General features: G+C 39.2%; 2 protein-coding genes across 7 annotated transcripts in view; one reads left to right on the forward strand and one right to left on the reverse strand.

Moving 5' to 3' along the window:
* The window catches only part of CENPP (centromere protein P), a 261,199-nt gene that overhangs the window by 86,622 nt on the left and 157,332 nt on the right, over nucleotides 1-17,245 (forward strand). The gene's annotated exons all lie outside the window — the stretch shown is intronic.
* On the reverse strand, nucleotides 3,805-15,371 carry OMD (osteomodulin). Of its 2 annotated transcripts, XM_066257455.1 has the most exons (3): nucleotides 15,053-15,371; nucleotides 6,834-7,787; nucleotides 3,807-5,851 (listed from the first exon to the last, which is right to left on the reverse strand). In XM_066257455.1, exons 2-3 carry the CDS (start codon nucleotides 7,771-7,773, stop codon nucleotides 5,523-5,525), a joined length of 1,269 nt encoding a protein of 422 aa, XP_066113552.1. In that variant the 5' UTR covers nucleotides 7,774-7,787; nucleotides 15,053-15,371; the 3' UTR covers nucleotides 3,807-5,522. The 2 variants fall into 2 exon arrangements, with proteins under 2 accessions (XP_066113553.1, XP_066113552.1); XM_066257456.1 differs by lacking the exon at nucleotides 15,053-15,371 and having other exon boundaries at nucleotides 3,805-5,851.

The raw sequence follows: 17,245 nt of genomic DNA on the forward strand, positions 1-17,245 counted from the left end.
GAAGAAAAGGAATGTAGAAGTCTCCTGACTCACAAGGATGACTAGGGTCATATGGTTTTAAGTTCTCTGAAAGGATTAAGGTTAACTGAGAAACTTCTTCTCTTTCAATAGGAGGCAGAATTTACATACCACCTTGCACTGATTGTAGTTCCTCCCTTTTGGGAGGAACACTGATTGTAGTTCCTGGAATCTTGAGAGTAAAATACCTGTAGGCTAGTGAGGGAAGAGAACCCTGAAAGATTTGTAAATATCTTTGATTGTGTTACCTAGAAAGTCTTAATGTTTCTGTGTATCCTCTAGACAAATGTTATAATCTTGTTAATGATTGTGCCATAATGTCATGCTCTCCCCCACCCGCGTGTGATCAGGGGTATATAAGCAGCCCCTGAACTATTTTTGGGGCTGCATGATTTGGGTCTGAAGAATCCCCCCGTGTATGCCGCCGGCTTAATCAATAAAACTTTTCAAAATTCAACTGGACTTGGTGTCTCTACATAGACCCGCTGAAGTGAGGTACGGTACTTTTCAGAATCTGGGGTACAGTACTTTACAACACTTTATTCTCCTTCCCCCTAGCCCAGGGAACCAGTAATCACTCTGTCTTTATATGTTTGCCTGTTCTGGACATGTCATATAAAAGGAATGATACAATATGTGGTCTTTTCCTACTGACTTTTCATTAGCATAATAGATTCTTGGTTTATCCATGTTTAAGTATGTATCATTACTTCATCCCTTTTGTGTGTGTGTGTGTGTGAGAGAGAGAGAGAGAGAGAGAGAGAGAGAGAGGAACAGACAGACAGGAAGGCAGAGAGATGAGAAGCATCAGTTCTTCGGTTGTGGCTCCTTAGTTGTTCATTGGTTGCTTTCTTATATGTGCCCTGATTTTGGGGGGGGGCGGGAGAGGGCTACAGCAGAGCAAGTGACCCCTTGCTCAAGGCAGTGACCTTTGGGCTTAAGCCAGCAACCATGGGGTCATGTCCATGATCTCACACTCGAGCCAGTGACCCTATGCTCAAGCTGGCGATCTCGGGGTTTCAAACCTGGGTTCTCTGTGTCCCAGTGTGATGCTTTACTGTTGAGCAGATAAAATATATTATGCTCACTTTGTTAAAGATGGTGCTGCCCACATGGAAGCCGTCGCCCAGGTGATATTAAAGTGTGTTGGGGGCGGGCTGTGGGCAGGCAGGATCATTGTAGCCTGGGGCTTGGTTTTATTTATTGATTTTTAGAGAGAGAGGAGTGAGAGAGAAAGAGAGAGAGAGAGAGAAGGGGGAGGAGCAGGAAGCATCAACTCTCATATGTGCCTTGACCAGGCAAGCCCAAGATTTCAAACTGGCAACCTCAGTGTTCCAGGTCGACGCTTTATCCCACTGCGCCACCACAGGTCAGGCTGGGGCTTGGTTTTAGGACTAAGCCTTTCCCACCCTTTTTGATGTGGGGTGGTACAATCCCATCATGCCCCAGATAAGTGACTTTGTATTAGAGACTTCCCTATTTTGTATATTGGATTAAAGGTTTGGATTTCTACACTGTAAAATGCAGGCAGAATGGGAGCTTGCTCTCTTGGTTCCTGAGATTAATATATATTAGAGGAGAGAGCAGAGGAGAGCAGAGAGAGGCCACGTGGAGGAGGCCAGGAGAAGCAAGCAAGATGGTGGAGTGTTGAATGAGAAGCCGGTTTGTGCAGAGTTTGTGCAGAGAGAAGGAGATGGGAAACAGAGGTGAATAAGGCTGGTGAACTAGAAACCTTTGATTCTAGGAAACTTGGATAAGTCAGTAGTTTTGTGAGCACTGAATGTGAGTGGGTTTTGGAGCCCAGTGTGTGTTTTTACTTGCCTGCCGGGTGCAAGCTAAGATTAAATATGATGGCCCACCAGTTTTTGGCTCCGTTGTTTCTTTACCAACTGTCCAAGTCCAGTGTGAACCTGCATGGGTCAGGCGGCTGTGATGGTGGCCCTGGCTCCTGGCTTTACATTTACCCACTGCGCCACCACCTGGTCAGGCACTTCATTCCTTCTTTTGACTGAATAATATTTCTTTGTGTGGATATATTGCATTTTATTTATCAATTCATCAACTGATGGACATTTAGGTGCTTTCTCACTGTTAATGGATAATAGTGCTATGAACATTTTTGTAAATGTTTTTGTGTGAACATATGTGTTCGTTTCTATTGGGTATACATGTAGGAGTAGTATTGCTATGTCATAGGTAACTAACTTTTTGAAGAACTGCCAGACTGCTTTCTAAAGTAGCTGCACCAGTTGGTATCCCTAGCAGTGGTGCATGAGGGTTCTACTTTTTCCCGTCTTGCTAAAATTGTCTTTATGATGATAGCCATCCTGTGAGTGTGAAAAGATATTTCCTGTGGTTTTCATTTGCATTTCTATGATGGCTTCTCAGTAACTTTTAAATTATCTAAGTAAGAAATGCTCTTATATTTCTTTTTCTTTTCTTTTTTTTTGTATTTTTCTAAAGTGAGAAGCAGGGAGGCAGAGAGACAGATTCCCACATGCGCCTGAAAGGATCCACCTAGCAAGCCCACCAGGGGGCGATGCACTACCCATCTGGGGCGTTGCTTCGTTGCAACCAGCACCATTCTAGCGCCTGAGATGGAGGTCATGGAGCCATCCTCAGTGCCCGGGCCAACATTGCTCCAGTGGAACCTTGGCTGCGGAAGGGGAAGAGAGAGATAGAGAGAAAGGAGGGGGGAAGGATGGAGAAGCAAGATGGGTGCTTCTCCTGTGTGCCCTGGCTGGAAATTGAACCCAAGACATCCACACACCGGGCTGATACTCTACCGATGATCCAACCGGCCAGGGCCTCTTATATTTCTTATTTCCTAAAACACCCACTGTATTTTCCACAAATTAGCTCATAATAAAAAAACTTTAATTTATAAACCCTATTTTTAAAAATTTCAATAAAAGGGTAGTGGTGCCCTTTATTATTATTATTTTTTTAATTTTAAATTATAAAGTGTGCCTTACCCACATCACTAGCATTTTGCTCTGATCTTTATCTTCACGCCTGCATCTTAGGTGTCATGGTCGCACATAGGTACTCTCTTTCTTGACCTCACTGCTAAGCCTTACACACAAAATGACTTGATAAATGTTAGTTAAATGAAAGAATGAATGTTGTCTGTGTTAATTTGGATTGTTTTCCTGGGGACAGGTGGGTACTGTTTCTTTAAGTTATGCTAATAACTTAAAAGTATAAAGAGCACTAGAGGCTTCATTTAAAACTGTCATCTCCAGAAAAATAATGACTTGCTCCTTGAAAACTGCTTCTAAAATACAGTTTAACTTCTCTGGTCTTTGCATATTGTGCACATTGTTATTGCTTGTTCTTTGGGTTCCCTGTATAGGCAGCCTAGGTTTGAGTTTATTCCTTACCTGAGGAATTCTATGACATGGTAGTTTGATATTAAGAAAGTTTTCCACAGCAATTAGATCATCTTTATTATAAGGTATACTTTAAATATTTCAAATTGATAGATTAAATAATATGTGATTTCTAAAGTTTTAAAGAGGATGTCAAGCCCATTTTTTGTTCAGACTTTAAAGGAACTTTATTTAGCTTTAACACTGTAAATAAACATTGATACGCGTTTATGTTTTTTTTTTTTTTAATTTTTTTTTTTTTTTTTTTTTGCACTTTTCTGAAGCTGGAAACGGAGAGACAGTCAGACAGACTCCCGCATGCGCCCGACCGGGATCCACCCGGCACGCCCACCAGGGGGCGACGCTCTGCCCACCAGGGGGCGATGCTCTGCCCATCCTGGGCGTCGCCATGTTGCGACCCTCCTGGGTGTCGCCATGTTGCGACCAGAGCCACTCTAGCGCCTGGGGCAGAGGCCACAGAGCCATCCCCAGCGCCCGGGCCATCTTTGCTCCAATGGAGCCTTGGCTGCGGGAGGGGAAGAGAGAGACAGAGAGGAAGGCGCGGCGGAGGGGTGGAGAAGCAAATGGGCGCTTCTCCTATGTGCCCTGGCCGGGAATCGAACCCGGGTCCTCCGCACGCTAGGCCGACGCTCTACCGCTGAGCCAACCGGCCAGGGCGCGTTTATGTTTCTAATTGCTAGAAAAATAAGTGTTTAATAATGTTGATATATTTTGTTGTGCTAACATTAGCTCAACTTTGTGAATAAAGCAGTTATTTTTTTTAACAAATCTTTTTTTTTGAGAGAGAGAGACAGAGAGGAACAAATAGGGACAGATAGACAGGAAGGGAGAGAGAAGAGAAGCATCAGTTCTTCGTTGCAGCACCTTAATTGTCCATTGATTGCTTTCTCATATGTGCCTTGACTGGGGGACGATAGCAGAGCAAGTGACCCCTTGCTCAAGCCAGCGACCTTGGGCTTCAAGCCAGCGACCATGCAGTGAAGTCTGTGATCCCACACTCAAGCCAGACACCCTGTGTTCAAGCTGGTGAGCCCGCACTCAAACCAGTGTGCTCAGGGTTTCGAACCTGAGTCCTCTGGGTCCCAGTCTTATGCTCTATCCACTGCGCCAGCGCCTGGTCAGGCTTTTAGCAAATCTTTACTAACTAAAACAAAGAAACTTTCTCTAGTGAATTTATTATTAAAACATCCCAGGTAAATTGAAACACAGTAAAGACTGTTTTGGACAATTGCTAAATTTTGCTAAATACAGAATGTGATTAATTTGTTTTTTTTTTTGTGTTTTTTTTTAGTTATCCAAATACAGGGTTTAAAATTTTGTTGCTTTGATGCTCTGAAAGAAAAATAAGATTCATTGATTTTATGATAATCTATTCCTTAAGTGAATGGCTGCCTATTCCATTAATGTACCAGTTGGCATTTAAAAACTATCCTTATAATAATTCAGAGCTTCTTTTTTTTTTTTCTTAGATTTTTTTTTCTTTTTTGTATTTCTCTGAAGTTGGAAACGGGAAGCAGTCAGACAGACTCCCGCATGCGCCTGACCGGGATCCACCCGGCACGCCCACCAGGGGGCGATGCTCTGCCCATCTTGGGGCATTGCTCTGCTGCAATCAGAGCCATTCCAGCGCCTGAGGCAGAGGCCACAGAGCCATCCTCAGCGCCCAGGCCAACTTTGCTCCAATGGAGCCTTGGCTGCGCGAGGGGAAGAGAGAGACAGAGAGAAAGGAGAGGGAGAGGGGTGGAGAAGCAGATGGGCGCTTCTCCTGTGTGCCCTGGCTGGGAATCGAACCCGGGACTCCCGCATGCCAGGCCGACACTCTACCACTGAGCCAACCGGCAAGGGCCAATAATTCAGAGCTTCTAATGTTACTTCTTTCATCATTCTTACAAAAATTACTGTCAATAGAAATGGCACACTCGTTCTCAATATGATAAAACATTTATGTTTAAAGTTTAATTTTTGATTTCTATTTGTCATTCTAATTTATATTTCTAAAGACTTGTATCATTTTGAGTACCAACCTAAATTCAAGTATTTGATCTTATACTAACACATAATTCTTCACATTTTATTGTGAGCTATAAGTTTTGTGAAGTCGTAAATGTATACCTATATAATTTCTTGCCATTCTTGACTTCCATAATAGAGAGGGTCAACATTTTCTTCCGATCCTTCTTGGTCTAAGCCTTCATAATGATCATCATGATCTTCACTGTCGTCATCATCTGGAAGGCTCCCTAAAACTTGTGTCTTCAGTTGTATTGTTTGACCATTAGTGCTTCTTTGTTCACCATAATAAATAGTATGTATATGAGGGAAGCAGAGAAAAATGTATGAGCTTATTGGCTCTTTTAGCTCGTTTTGGTCCACACGAATATATGTTAAACGGTGGTAATATAGTGGATCAATGGTCGGACACATCACTGTAACATTGATATCTGAAAAATACAAAATAAAAATTAATTCTGCTATATTACATTCATAATCCTGTATTAGATTTTATTAAAATGTTATATAGGTGTAGTTTTAATTAAAATACTTACAAGTGGAATTAGGTTTAATTATTTGTACAGTAACCAAATAATAAAATGAAGAAAAAACTAAATGAGTTTTATATTATTGAAATAAGTGATGCTTCATTGGAAATTTAGTAAGTTAAGTAATAAATAATAAATTCTTAGTACAAACAGTCTCAAAAGGAAAAGTGAAAGTTACCTATAGTCCCACTATTCAGAATACTCATAGTTCTTCATATAGAGTACAATACTCTTTCTCAATGTTCAAAGTGATAGAATTCAATAGATAAAACTAAACTTTACACCTTTTCTTGGGGCTATTTATGCCATTTTCCTAGCCACATTGCTCAGGATACTCATATTTCTTCATATACTCTATAGTACTATTTCTCAATATTTAAGGTGATAAAATTTTTAATAAAAATGGCTATGAACTTTCTAGCACATCTTTCTCTGGGGTCAATTTTTGCCATTTTCCTAGAAACTTCAAAACAACCATTTTCATCAATGTATAAAGCATAGATCTGTAAACATTTTGTCTTTAAAAAATAATGAAATTGCCTGGCCAGGCGGTGGTGCAGTGAATAGAGCGTTAGACTGGGATGTGGAAGGACCCAGGTTCGAGACCCTGAGGTCACCAATTTGAGCGTGGACTCATCTGGTTTGAGTAAAGCTCACCAGCTTGGACACAAGGTTGCTGGCTCAAGCAAGGGGGTTATTCGATCTGCTGAAGGCCCACCGTCAAGGCACATATGAGAAAGCAATCAATGAATAACTAAGGTGTCGCAATGCGCAATGAAAAACTAATAATTGATGCTTCTCATCTCTCTCCGTTCCTGTTTATCCCTCTCTCTGACTCTCTCTGTCTCTGTAAAAAAAAAAAAAGAAAAGAAATTTTACATACTTTCAATTTCATTATTTTCTAGGTATAGGTGTTCTAAATTTCTTGGAATGTAGAATGCTTGCTTCAGTTTGTTGTGTCCAACATTGAGTTCTATCAGGTTGGAAAGATTAAAAATATTATATGGTATGCCTTGTAGTTTGTTGTGTGACATTCTTAGAGCATGGAGTTTTGGAAGTCCATTGAAATAATTTTTTGGTATAGAAGAAATTGAATTATTTTCTAAAGATAGATACATCAGTGAAGAAGGCAAACCAGGAGGCATAGATTCTAATCTGTTATTACATAGGTTAAGCTGCATTAATTTTTCCATTTTGGCAAAGTTTTTTTCTTGTAACATAGAATCTTCAAGATGATTATGACAGAGATCAAGCATGGTCAAGTTTGCCAGCTCATCCACGGCTTTTGTCTGCAGTCTGGAGATCTCATTGTTACCAAGAAGAAGTCTTTCCAAAGACTTAGGAAGAGGAAATGGAAATTCTTCTAAATTGTTATGCTGTAAGTGAAGTTGTAGTAGGTTTGACAATTTAGCAAAAACACCATGATCAATCTTTTGAGATTTAATTTTGTTGTGGCTGAGATTGATTTCTTTAAGATGAGTTGCATTGATGAATGAATCTGCAGTCACAGCCTCAATTTCATTAAACTGAAGATAGACTTGCTGAATGTGTGCTGGAATTTTTGGGATGCTGTGGAGTTTGCGATTATCACAGTACATTGATAATGGAAAGTTAGGTGGACAGAAGCATTCACTGATGCAGCCTAAAGTAGGCTGATGAAAAGGCACTCCATAGTCCACATTTTGATGAAAATGGAATTCTGGTTGGTAATCATCATCTGGCTCTTGGTTATAATCTTCGTCCCATTGATAACTTTCATATTGGCAGTATACTTTGACTCCGAGAAAGAAGATAAGGATACATACTGGACTTAAAAAGCCCATAGTCTCTTTTTGTCCTATTGCAAGGAAGAAAGAAAATAAATTGTGGGAAAAATAAGTGAAATTTAGAACATTTTTTATATAAGTTGACAGTTACATAAAACATATAATATCTATCCCTGTATTGAAACATATAAAAGAATGTCCAAATGAATGGGCAATGCTCATGGCAAAATTAACGTTTAGGTAGCAGTAAGATTTTTTTTTTCTTTTTTAAAGTCACATATTGCATTGAACCAGAATAAATAACCATCTTTTAAGAGAATCTCAGTTTGTCCTGCTGGTTTACTATACTTTACTGTATATAGTGATGCCTCTCAACGGTAAAGCTGAAGTTTTCTCCACTATAAATGATGGGTGTTCTCACTGACTGGTCCTTTGGTGATGGCCTCTACCGACGAGTGGAAAGACCCTATGTTTTAGTGAGAGAGCTTTTACCTAAGATTCTTTCTTAATAGTAATCAAATATTTCCCACTGCAGCTTCTGTTTGCTGTTCTTTTTTGCTTTTTGGGAGAATATGAAACACTTTCATTTATGTGAGAGCTTGAGATACTAAAAATAGCTGTTATGTTTTCTCTTTTTATTTTCTTTCCACACCTAACCATGACTTCAGATTTTCCCTGTGAAACAGTTTCCAATATTCAATTATTTTTCCTCTTGTGTCTACTTGCACAATTAATTCAGATCCCAAAATACATACATAATTACATTCTATCAAGTTTTAGTTTCTTTTTTTTTTTTAAAGTTGGTTCTTTTTTTTTTAAATGTTCTAGAATTATTATTTTTATTTATTGATTTTTAGAGAGGAGAGAGAGAGAGAGAGAGAGAGGAGGAGGAGCAGGAAGCATTAACTCCCATATGTGCCTTGACCAGGCAAGCTCAGGGTTTCGAACCAGCGACCTCAGTGTTTCCAGGTCGACGCTTTATCCACTGCGCCACCACAGGTCAGGCCAAGTTTTAGTTTCTAATAGGTTATTCTATACATTTTTCTTTTTACCTTCCTAGCTTCCTTCTTTTCACTAATACTTTTTAAAAAAAAATTTTTTTTTTCCCTGCACTTCTCCGAAGCTGGAAACGGGGAGAGACAGCCAGACAGACTCCCGCATGCGCCCGACCGGGATCCACCCGGCACGCCCACCAGGGGCGACGCTCTGCCCACCAGGGGGCGATGCTCTGCCCCTCCGGGGCGTCGCTCCGCCACGACCAGAGCCACTCCAGCACCCGGGGCAGAGGCCAAGGAGCCATCCCCAGCGCCCGGGCCATCCTCGCTCCAATGGAGCCTTGGCTGCGGGAGGGGAAGAGAGAGACAGAGAGGAAGAAGGGGGGTGGAGAAGCAAATGGGCGCCTCTCCTATGTGCCCTGGCCGGGAATCAAACCCGGGTCCCCCGCACGCCAGGCTGATGCTCCACCGCTGAGCCAACGGGCCAGGGCCATCACTAATACTTTTGAACTAACTTCTATATACACAGATACTAAAAACAATCTCACTTGTATCTTGTATCCCAGGAGTTTAGGTCAAGTGGAGATTCAGAGAGACGTGTGAGGCACTGAACAGAAGGGTGTGCGTAGGGTGGGATTGTACAGGACAGAGGACTCAGTGTGAGAGACAGTTGTATTCTTGCTGGAACTTGGAGTTGTACTGACTGGGTGAGGAGCCTGTAAACCTTCATTTAAGTCCTGTCACTTAATGATGGCCAAGTCCTTTACCATATCTGTCAATAAAATAAGAAGAATAATTGCCTGCCTGTTTATCTCACCTGGTCGTTGTTAAGGTTATATGAGATATGTACATAAATGTACTTTGCAAGTTTAAAATGATTTAGCTAGAATAAATATGTTATTTTTTTAATTTATTTTTTTTTTAATTTATTTTACAGAGACAGAGAGAGAGTTAGAGAGAGGGGTAGATAGGGACAGACAGACAGGAACAAAGAGAGATGGGAAACATCAATCATCAGTTTTTCGTTATGACACCTTAGTTGTTCATTGATTGCTTTCTCATATGTGCCATATAACCGCAGGGCTACAGCAGACCGAGTGACCCCTTGCTTGAGCCAGCGACCTTGGGTCCAAGCTGGTGAGCCTTGCTCAAACCAGATGAGCCTGCACTCAAGCTGGTGACCTCGGGGTCTCGAACCTGGGTCCTCTACATCCCAGTCCGACGCTCTATTCACTGTGCCACCACCTGGTCAGGCTAAATATGTTATTCTTAAAAAGGCATATGCCTCTTTTATTCTGAGGCCGCTTTTCTCTGTCCTTTTCATCCAGGATTTCAAGAGAGAATAAATGTTGTAACACATTACGGTATGTAATAAAATGAGTTATCTCCTATTTACCTAGAATGGTAGTAACTATTTTTGATCAACAGCATAACTGAGAAAAGAGTTACTTAAATTTTCTCTGATAGCACCTAATTTTAGAAAGGTTGCTGTAGACACAAGCATCTCAGTCTTTTGTTTCTTTACTTATCAGAAACCAAAACCTGGTAGAATGTAAGCATTGTGTGTACTTGGGAATTGCAGTAGGTAGAGGCCCTTCATCTTTTTTCTTTCAGTTACATTTCTTCCAGTCTTCCCCTCCTTCCATTCTTTTCCATGCTTCCACACCGTGGGCCTTGTCATTGCTAGTGCCTCAACCCCTCACACTCTGTCTTTATAACTCACTCATTGTATAGTACCTCTAGCTGCAGTAATTCTTCAATTCAGCAGGACCTAAAATATGTAGATCCTACTATCTTTTCATTACCCCTTTCCATACCTCCCAGTACATCCAGTTCCTTCTTACCAACCTCTAGTTGGAATGGTTACTTCATTCCTACATTTACTCTTGGCCTGACTCAGGCAGCTGAAAATAGCAAGAAAAAAACAGGGCCTGTGCCAGTCTATTTAACTTTATGTTCATGACCATTCATGTGCTGCCCAGCATCTACTTAGGCAATTCCCTTCCCTTTCAACTAGACAAGCCTCGAAAACCTCAGGATCAATTGTTTACTCTAATATATTTTTCATTATATATTCATCTTACCCCTATCTACGGAAATGACAAAATAGCAATGGCTTGATATTTTTAAACAATCTGACTTTGAAATTCATAAAGTTCCTGTTAAAAGCTAAATAGACATCCATTATTTCATGAAACTGTGTGATTCATGGAGGATGTGGCATTTGAACAAGACTTTGAAAGACTATTAGGGTACTCATGGAAGGAGATAGGGAGATTTCCAGATACTAGAAACAAACAAAAACATATAAGCAGTAAAGGATGGGATGTTGGAGAACTGGTAGTTAACTGTTGAAGGAGCAAAATAAAACTGTTAGAGTAGTCTGGACCAAAATCTGTAGGGCCTGAATTCTGACCTAAGGAGTTTACACTCGGGGACTAAACACCTATTGAATTTATTAATATACATAGTTGAGCCGTGAAGTCACACAGCAGTGTTTCTGCTGAAGTAGGAGAAAGTCCTGGGAGGAGGAAAAGTGAAGGAAAGAGTGTGGTCTTATTCCAGAGGGTAATGTTAAATGCTGGCCTAGACTTTGGGCTGGGAAGCTCCCAGGGGGTCTGATTGGGAGTGCCCTTTCATCTGCGTGGTGTGAATGTGGTTAGGAAAGCACCTTACAAAATTAGTGGTTTTTTAGTTTGGTTGAGTCTCTGCCCAACGAATGAATGTCTTGAATTATTAATAGGAGTGAGGCGCTATGCTTGGTGGGGACTACAGAAATGAAGAGGATGTGAAGGCATGGCCCCTTGGGTAAAGAGAATGCAGTTTAGTGGACAAGAGAGACACAACAGTGAACCATATTCTCAGGCTGAAAGAACTGTGGATTACAGCAGCTACACCAGTACTGTCAGAATTGGTGGCTTAACTCTGCTTGAGGGAGGCAGGGACGTCTTTATAGTCATCATCTGGCCCAGGCATGGGCTTGTTAGCAGGAGTGGGGATAGGTCATCCTAAATATTTTTTTTTTACTTTTATTAATTTTTAGAGAGGAGAGAGAATGAGAGAGAGAGAGAGAGAGAGAGAGAAACAGAGAGAGAGAGAGAGAGAAACAGAGAGAGAAGGGGTAGGGAGGAGTAGGAAGCATCAACTCCCATATATGCCTTGACCAGGCAAGCCCAGAGTTTTGAACCGGCGACCTCAGCATTCTAGGTCGACACTTTATCCACTGCGCCACCACAGGTCAGGCCTAAATATTTTATTCACTAGTTGGTAATAACTTAAGCATTAAATTCGTATTTTATTATACTCATTATGGTATAGTATACTAACTTTTTAAAGTATTTGTTATACTTCATGTCAGTCTCACTGCACCATGAAATTGGGGTTCTGTAAGGTTGCTGTGCCCCAGAAAGATGAATGTAGACACAAAGGAGAGCTGTGCAGCTGTGTGGGGTCAGGGCAGTTAGGTGGTCTCAGAAGCTTACCGTAACACAGTTGAACTATCAATAGTGTTGTTGCTCATGAGAACTCTGAATTTTATTCTTGTGATAGGAACATTAGCAGTCATCACTTAGAAACCTTACATCTGAGGATTAAAAGTTATGACTCTGTTGTTGATAATTATGATAAATGATTGGGTAAAAAGTAGACCTAGATGATACTTTTGATCCTGTACCTAACTGCATACCTTTGACCTGGAATCAAGACCTCAGGATGATGCCCAGCCTGTGGTGGCACAGTGGGTAAAGCACTGACCTGGAGCACTGAGGTTGCCCATTCGAAACCCTGAGTTTGCCTGGTCAAGGCACATATGACAAGTAACCAATGAACAGCTAGAGTGAAGCAACTACTGTCATTCCCTGCCCTCCCACCTCCTCTCTCTGTAAAAATCAATAAATTTAAAAAAGACCTTATGATGATGGGGGTCTCTCTGGAAATAAAGGGATTTTTGGTGCTTGCTCTTTGCTTTTGAAGACCACCTAAGAAGAAAGGTTTCTCTTCTGAATCTGAACTCATCATCATTGTCCTTATCCCTTAAGGACTGTGATCCTGTATCTTAACCTGGTCCCACACCCTTTTGACTGTTAGTGTAGCTTTCTGGTCTTAACTCCATCCTATTTCCATCTCTATGTCCATTATTTTCTATTCCTCTTACTCTTCAACTTCACCCATGATAATTTTACATTATGATGATCTCATTTCTTTTCATCCAAATCTTCATTCAACTAGTCTTTTCCCAGTCACTTGCTAAGCATATTTTTATTACTTCTGATTCTTTTGTACTCTACAATTTATGCCTTGTTTCTTGTAGGATAATTCATAGCAAACAGTATAATTCACTGTCAATCATCTCATCTCCTGAGCTCTAATTTTTTACAGAATCTAGTACAATTCACATTGTATAAATCAGGGGTAGTTAGCCTTTTTATACCTACCACCCACTTTTGTATCTCTGTTAGTAGTAAAACTTTCTAACCGCCCACCGGTTCCACAGTAACGGTGATTTATAAAGTAGGGAAGTAACTTTACTTTATAAAATTTATAAAGCAGAGTTACAGCAAGTTAAAGCATATAATATAATTACTAAGTACTTTATGTTGGATTTTCACTAAGTTTAGCAGAATAAATCTTTATAAAACAACTTACTATAGTTAAATCTATCTTTTTATTATTTTATTATTATTATTATTATTATTTTTAACAGAGACAGAGAGAGAGTCAGAGAGAGCGATAGGTAGGGACAGACAGACAGGAATGAAGAGAGATGAGAAGCATCAATCATCAGTTTTTCGTTGCGGCACCTTAGTTGCTCATTGATTGCTTTCTCATATGTGCCTTGACTGTGGGCCTTCAGCAGACCGAGTAACCCCTTGCTTGAGCCAGCGACCTTGGGTCCAAGCCAGTGAGCTTTGCTCAAACCAGATGAGCCTGCGCTCAAGCTGGCAACCTCAGAGTCTTGAACCTGGGTCCTCGCATCCCAGTCCGACGCTCTATCCACTGCGCCACGTCTGGTCAGGCTATCTTTTTATTTATACTTTGGTTGCTCCGCTACCGCCCACCATGAAAGCTGGAACGCCCACTAGTGGGCGGTAGGGACCAGGTTGACTATCACTGGTATAAATGCTCAAAATTTTGTTGAATGAATGATTATATTAATAAATTATAGATTTCATCTCATTAATGATGCTTATCACTACTAATGTTGATATTTTTCTAGGCATTTATTTTTGCAGTGGTTTCTTTAAATGAACATAGTCACAGAAAATGTGGCTGTTCTTTTGACTATTGAATATGTTTCCATCACAATATACTGTATTCTTCACTTTCCTATTAAATTGTGTGGTAGAAAAATAACAAATGTGGAAAAGAAAGTGGAATACGAGTTACCAGTTTAAAAAATTATCCATTAATATGAAATTTTTATATTATAGCTATAAAATTTCTATGTTATCACACTTCTCTAACTTGGAAAAAAGCACTCATGCTTTCATCAGGAATGTTCCAATTAAAATTAAAATAAGATAGAGCTTTGCTCTTGAAAGTTAATTGGAAAGCCTCATTGCATTTTTTTTATTTTAAAATACACAACTATTTTCTTGGTATACCTAAAAACTGGACCATAAGAAACCAAGCATTAGGGTATGGTACAGAGTTTTTTTTAAAGCGGTTTCAAATTTAACTCTGTAAAATTAGTATACCATCACTATGATACCCAAGGCCTAAGGAAGTAAGACTTTTGCTATTAAAAATATGCACATTTCAATTATTTTTAGCCATATTACATTTAAATCTCAATTAACCGAAACCCAAGAAACTAGATCCTTCAGTACTAGAAGGAACACTCTCATTTCCCTTTGAAAAATAGGCAAATAAAACAAAATCATTCTAATACCAGGAATTTGGTGAATGGAGAAAATTTGAGAAAATTTCTAGTGAAATTTGTGCAAACACCCATCTTCTCTACCACCAGAGTCTCTAGCACTGCTCAGATGTATGGCTCAAAGCATTTGTCAGGTTTTTGTCATTTAAAGTTGAAAGGCAGAAAGGCACAAAAAATTACTTCATTAACCTAAGAATCTTTCCTTCAAAACAAAAATATATAAACAAAGGTTATTTATTGGGTAGATCTTAAATTAGAAAATTAAATTCACTCTAATACTTCTTTCCCTGAATCATTTGGCTAATCAAAGTTTTAATGTAGCTTCTAACAGACATTGCTTCAAAGTTATGCTTTTATGATGGCTGCAACCTATTTTAATGCTAAACAAATCAAATATACTTTTTTTATTTTTAACAGTAGGAATACTTTCTTTAAAAAATTGAAAATTATTTTATTGTCATACCTGTTGAGTTTGCCTTAGTTTTCAGGGGTTGATGAATTTGCAAATCCTGTAAATGAATCAGAGATTCCTAAATTCTTAACTGAGTCTCTTAAAAATCCACAGTAACTGTTTGTTCAAATAAGGCTGTTTCTTGAATCACTGTAGCAATTTAAGCAAATATAATCTGCCTGGAAAACACTTGGGTTGAATTACAATTATGTATTTCTTTTCATTATCCAAAACTTTGTGGATTTGAATTAAGATGCTTGAGTTCTTGGTCAGATTTATGTGGCTTTCTTCTTTCTTTTCCCCTTAACTTTGGTTTTGAGGTGTGGTAAGAATTTCCTCTCAGTCTGAAAGGCAAACAGAACTAAATGAAACGGCATGTACTGATTACTGTTTTTATTTTCATTTTCATGCCAAAGAATTCTTCAAATTAAGGTCCTCTGTAACATGGAGCTCAGTGTCTCAGCAATTTAAGGTGGAATTCAGAGTCATCTCGAGACCTTGCTTGTTTGGTACCCTTTGTTCAGACCAGTGCTTCCTTTCATTAAGACAAGGGACTAGGATTAGAAACATAGCATTTCACCTCTAGTTTAAATGAAATAGATTGTCATTGGTGACATAGATTAAGTATATAACTTTTCCACAGAAACTATTGTACCTTCTTTTCTATCAGCTATCACCTTCCTCCCAAATACACTCATTAGAATGGCTTCTAACAACTTTTAAAATAAAAATTAGTCTCTTCGGTATAGAAGTCAGTTTTTTACCTTTATGAAGATATATCTCTGATTTGCCTGTTTTTGGTAGTACAAGAAGTAATCTTACAGGACTGAATAAAATAGAATTAGGAACATCTGCTGACCAATTGCTATTACCTTTAATTTGCAGATGTAGAAAGTTTTCTGGTTTCACTGAGCTGTTTCTCCTGAAGAGTAACAGTTGACTGCCTAAATGCTATATTTTTATAGTAATGTTTTCATATTTTCAACAGAGAGTTAACTTGTGTCTCTTGGCAGTGATCTTTGAGTTCATTCTTTGTGAGATTTTTTTAAGCTTGTGCAAACTAATAAGGTAAAGTAAATCTTGGAATTCGTTTCCCTTTTTATTTTCCATCAAAATAGTGTTTTCCATTAGGTTTTTACAAATAATATTTATTTTGTTATACTTCAGTTTTTTAAAAAGTGTACAATATTCCAAGTGGTTCTCTGGCAATAATGAAAAATCTCATCTATTGTTTGAGACAGTGGTATGTGAAACGTGGCGGACCGTGTTTGTCTGGGCCAAGATTTCATCTCGTTACTGATCTTTTCCATATGTTTCCTATTAGTCTTTGTTCTTAAAGCTCAGGCTTCCACGCTAAGGAACAGAGAGCAAATCTGTGTACTTTTTCCAAAAATTATTTTATGTGCCCTCACAGTTCTTTTGAAAGATTGATTAAAAATCTATAGCTTAATTTTTATATAATTCCTTATTTAACTCTGATTTGAACTTATGATAGTGATTATGTTATTCATGTTCCTAACAAATGTGTGCCATTTACAACAACCTGGATGAACCTCGAGAACATTTACTGAGTGAACTAATAAGTAAATCAGAGAAAGCTAAGAACTTTGTATGTGATTTCACACATAGGTGGGATATAAAACTGAGACTCATGGACAGAGATAAAGGTGAAGTGATTACCAGGGGAGGGTGTTGCAGCGGAGGAGAGTAGAGGGACAAATATAAGGTGACAGAAAATGATTTGACTTTGGGTGATGGGCACACAACACAATCAACCGTTCAAATGCTATAGAGATGTTCACCCGAAACCTGTGATCAATGTCATTCATTAAATTTAATTTCTAAATTAAAAAAATATGAAAACATTTATCAATAGATGGCTCAAAACAAAAGTATCTAGCAAATTTAAGTGAAGTTGACAATGTCCTGGAGGGTTAGGTTTGGGGGGAGGAAGAGTGGTGGGAAGGGGGGTTCAAGTCAGGTCTTAGAGGAGAAATAGAAGCTGTGATTGTGACTGTTTCGCTGTTTCAGATGGTTATAATTAAAGCAACTGAGGAGAAGCTCGTTGAATTTATGAAAAGTGTAAATTTTACAATTATAATTCAATTGAAGTAGATGCAATATCTCAAGGCTAGATAATGTATTGCTGAATAGGGAAGGCCTGACTGAGACCTGCTTAATTATGATGATAAGCATAAAGAGTTT

This window comes from Saccopteryx bilineata, chromosome 2, assembly GCF_036850765.1.
Source record: "Saccopteryx bilineata isolate mSacBil1 chromosome 2, mSacBil1_pri_phased_curated, whole genome shotgun sequence".
NCBI classification, from domain to species: Eukaryota; Metazoa; Chordata; class Mammalia; order Chiroptera; family Emballonuridae; genus Saccopteryx; species Saccopteryx bilineata.

Bases quoted from the DNA above. Each gene is read 5' to 3' on its own strand.
- OMD (XM_066257456.1), bottom strand. From the start codon at position 7,773: ATGGGCTTTTTAAGTCCAGTATGTATCCTTATCTTCTTTCTCGGAGTC. The intron at 5,852-6,833 runs GTATGTAAAATT...TGTATTTTTCAG, and splicing joins AGAAAATAATGAAATTGAAA to ATATCAATGTTACAGTGATG.